Source organism: Triticum urartu, chromosome 6 (genome assembly GCF_003073215.2).
Source record: "Triticum urartu cultivar G1812 chromosome 6, Tu2.1, whole genome shotgun sequence".
In the NCBI taxonomy this organism is placed as follows: Eukaryota; Viridiplantae; Streptophyta; class Magnoliopsida; order Poales; family Poaceae; genus Triticum; species Triticum urartu.
In genome coordinates, this window is record NC_053027.1 from 140,456,290 (window position 1) to 140,460,188 (window position 3,899).

A 3,899-nucleotide genomic window follows, 5' to 3' on the forward strand; every position below is an offset into this window, starting at 1 on the left:
CTTTATGCATGGTAGTCAATTAATCGTGTAGGCGCCGACAAGAAAAGAAAGCTAATCAGAAGCAATTATGAAGGGAGAGAAGGGTTTGCGCGTCATTCTATCCTATATAGAGACCTCTTCTATATATGGAGGGCAAAAAACAAAATAAAAATTGATTGACTGCAAACAAGAGCCAGAGAAGCAACCACTCTGCATGCTGGTAGCAGCTAGAGAGCCGCGCAAGAAAGAAACACCACCAAAAAGAAGCAGGATATATAGCCGGCCATCGTACGTTATTTACAGCCAGTCAAGAGGGCCAGAGTTAACAACTGTTACTGCCACGCATTTACCATTACTATTTTGCATGCTTGCTCGCGGCAGCTGGCTGGGCAGGATGTGAGGAGATCGAGTGTAGACCTAGCCAAGCGGTAGCAGCAGCGCCAGTACACTACCTCACTCTCCTTCTATATATGTCCCTCCTTCTGCACCCCCTGCCTTAGCCTTTGAAGCAACCACTTCACAAGGTAATGTGCATATCACCACCACCACCGCTGGTAGCTAGCTAGTAGTACTACTCCTCCCCTCCTGTCTCTCCGTTCTTATGATCCGCGCCGGAAAGAATGCCCCCTTTGTTCCTCGCAAATTTAGTGAAAAATTCCACTTTAGCCGGAGCATCCACCTCCTAGTTCTTTGGTTCCTCGCAAATTATGAGAGTGCTGCATCCGGCCTTTTTAGCTAGCTCCGCATGATTTTCTTTCTTCTGCTTGTGCGATTGTGTTGTTCGATCAGATCCAGCTAGTTTGACTAATGCATCAGAGAGCGCCAGCTCGTGAAGACGATTAACCCACGTTGTTCTTGTTGTTGCTGCAGCAGACGGGAGAGAGACCAAGGGGCCGGCCGGAGACGCGCAAAGCCATAGCTCGGTTCCTGTTTGCATCGATCGTTGCGGTTGCGGAGATGGGTCGCGGGAAGATCGAGATCAAGCGGATCGAGAACGCCACGAACCGGCAGGTGACCTTCTCCAAGCGCCGGGGCGGGCTGCTCAAGAAGGCCAACGAGCTCGCCGTGCTCTGCGACGCGCGCGTCGGCGTCGTCATCTTCTCCAGCACCGGCAGGATGTTCGAGTACTCCAGCCCCGCCTCCAGGTCCGTCTTTCTTAATTTGTTCCCCTCTCTTCATCGATCTGCCACGTGCTTCTTTCTTTCGACTACTTTGGAGAACCGGATCTACTAGCAGCTCGTTAGTATATGTTTCTTTTACTCTAGCATGGGGTCTTCTACCTTTTAGTATGATTTTATTACGATCTGTTTAGGGAGAGTGGTGTTGTTCGTCTTTTTTTTGTCGAATATGCATGTCATCGTAAGCCTGGATTTGCTGGTCTGTGTGGATCAAGTTAATTGTGTGTGCTAATCTGTCAGCAAAGCACACATGCTGTGTTCTTATTCCGAGATGATAGTCAAGCTCATTATTCAGACAGATCGATGCTGAATTTTTGTTCATAAAAACATGCATGTACACGCGTACGTGTCAGCTAGCTGCTTATATTAATTAATTCAGCGGACATGCATGAAGACATTTATATGATCATAAGTTACGGTTTTGTAGTGAATCCATGAAACATCACTATGAAGAACACCATTTTTTTAGTAGAAGCTAGGGCTTGTTACTGTAGATCTGGTGCAGCTGGCTCCAAGTCTCCAACAGATGGTATCCTAGTTCCTAACTAAACCTGTTCAGTCATTCACATGATAGATGCATGGCATGCATCAAGAAAATGCACAAAACTGAACTAATTTCCCAGATGATCTTTATCTGATGTTCGCCAACAATTAGACCCTGTTTTGCATGAAATTACTGACAAAGTATAACTGAATTAAGTAGATGCCGCTAGCCATCACAAGCAAACTAGTTAACTGAATTATGTAACTAACATACTTGTTCTACTATCCGATGATGTAGCTTGAGGGATCTCATTGAGCAGTACCAGAACGCCACCAACAGTCAGTTCGAGGAGATTAACCACGATCAGGTAAACACAAGCACAACCAAAAATCACTTATTACTACTGCTAGTAATTAATTTGCCTGCATTCTGCAAATCTACAAACTGACTGCGCACTGGGAAATTTATACTATTTGTTATGCATGGATGGATGCAGCAAATATTTGTGGAGATGACACGGATGAGGAACGAGATGGAGAAGCTGGATGGCGCCATCCGGAGGTACACGGGCGACGACCTCTCCTCCCTCTCCCTCGCCGACGTCAACGACATCGAGCAGCAGCTCGAGTTCTCCGTCGCCAAAGTCCGTGCAAGAAAGGTAAAAAGGGCAACGCAGGCCAGGATATGAACTGGTTACTTTTACTTCCTTGCAGCACATGAACTACTACTATTTAGGAACTAGTTCCATCGTCCATTTACTGCACTAATTACCCGGCTAATTCATATGTGTGTTACTGCCGTGTTCTTGGCTTGTTGCAGCATCAGCTCCTGAACCAGCAGCTCGACAACTTACGTCGCAAGGTATATAACGAATTATCAATCGCTCATTTCGCATCTGCTATTGATCCGGTGTGTGTGTGTGTGTGTGTGTGTGTGTGTGTGTGTGTGTGTGTGTGTGTGTGTGTGTGTGTGTGAAATGGTTAATCGCTATGTGAGCGTTGCTAATTGATTGATCAATTAACAGGAGCATATCTTGGAAGATCAGAACAGTTTTCTGTGCCGCATGGTAATCTATTAATCCTGCCTTAATCGATGGGAAATTTCTGTTGAAGCAAAGCATCTGCATGCACGTGTAAATTTATAATGATTTGTGGGTGCTGCGCGCGCTTGTTCTACAGATCAGCGAGAACCAGCATGGTGGTGACGGGAAGATGGCGGTGATGCCGCCGGTGCTGTCGATGCTGACGCCGGCCTTCCCGGCGACGCCGTACTACACGGGCGAGGAGTCGTCGAGCACCGCGCTGCAGTTGACGTCCCCGCAGCTTCAGCTCCACGCCGCCGAAGCCGCCGGGTTCCGGCTGCAGCCGACGCAGCCCAACCTGCAGGACCCGGCGTGCAGCAGCCTCCACGCCGGCCACGGCCTCCACCTCTGGTAACTAAAATTAAGAATCAGCCGACCGAGCACACATGCATGCACCCACATCTGTCAATTCAGTCACGGCCAGATCCATAAAAATAGAGTTTGATCATATGAAACATTGTTGGCAGAGATTTGATAATCACGCGGCGCCGGTGATGGATTGGTTGATTCATGAGCTCTCTGGATTCATGGATTATTTTAGGAAGAAGAAGATCACGGTGGATGGAAGATTGACCCTTATGATGCATGCATGAGGACGACTATTTAATTTGGGAGCTATATGTATGTAAGATAAGATTCCAATTGTGTGTCGTGTGTCTTAGGCTGTTCTTTCATCATGTTGCGTACTTATAAGCTAGCTATATACAATTGCCTGGTCAAATGTTGGTACGTACGTAGAAATTAAATAGGTGTGCACGCATGGGGATCGAGGACGATGCATACATGTAATAATAATAAGTTCAGAGTGAATTCCACTTTTTATATATCTCCCATTTGTAAACTGTTTACCCCATTTAAAACCCACAAATTGTTGCATTGGGTCAAGCTTTACCCCATTCGACAATTTCCCTCGACTTTGACTAGATAGGCCCACCGGTAATGTTTTTTAGAGAAAAGGCATACGCCTGGCTTTATAAATAAAGCCACCAGCCAGAGTACATCGAAACCACACATATGAAAAAAGACGGCCACAACCACACGCAAGGACAAAGTACGGAGATACACAACATCACAGCCAAACATCCACGACAGGCAGGCCGGATAAGCGACATGAAGCACCACCTAGACAACTACCTAGAGCAAAAGGAGGATCAAAGACAACTAGCTAGCTCGGATC

The 3,899-nt window shown here is 46.8% G+C and overlaps 1 protein-coding gene across 3 annotated transcripts; it reads left to right on the forward strand.

Annotated features, from left to right (window-relative positions):
* Positions 1-416: 416 nt before the first annotated feature.
* Positions 417-3,563, forward strand: LOC125515686 (MADS-box transcription factor 29-like). 3 transcript variants are annotated; one of them, XM_048681204.1, is made up of 8 exons: positions 455-503; positions 850-1,124; positions 1,939-2,008; positions 2,138-2,299; positions 2,461-2,502; positions 2,666-2,707; positions 2,820-3,073; positions 3,190-3,563. In XM_048681204.1, coding segments are annotated over exons 2-8 (759 nt in total). In that variant the 5' UTR covers positions 455-503; positions 850-936; the 3' UTR covers positions 3,191-3,563. The 3 variants fall into 3 exon arrangements, with proteins under 3 accessions (XP_048537160.1, XP_048537161.1, XP_048537159.1); XM_048681203.1 differs by lacking the exon at positions 3,190-3,563 and having other exon boundaries at positions 417-503; positions 853-1,124; positions 2,820-3,077; XM_048681202.1 differs by lacking the exon at positions 3,190-3,563 and having other exon boundaries at positions 2,820-3,077.
* The last annotated feature ends 336 nt before the right edge of the window (positions 3,564-3,899 follow it).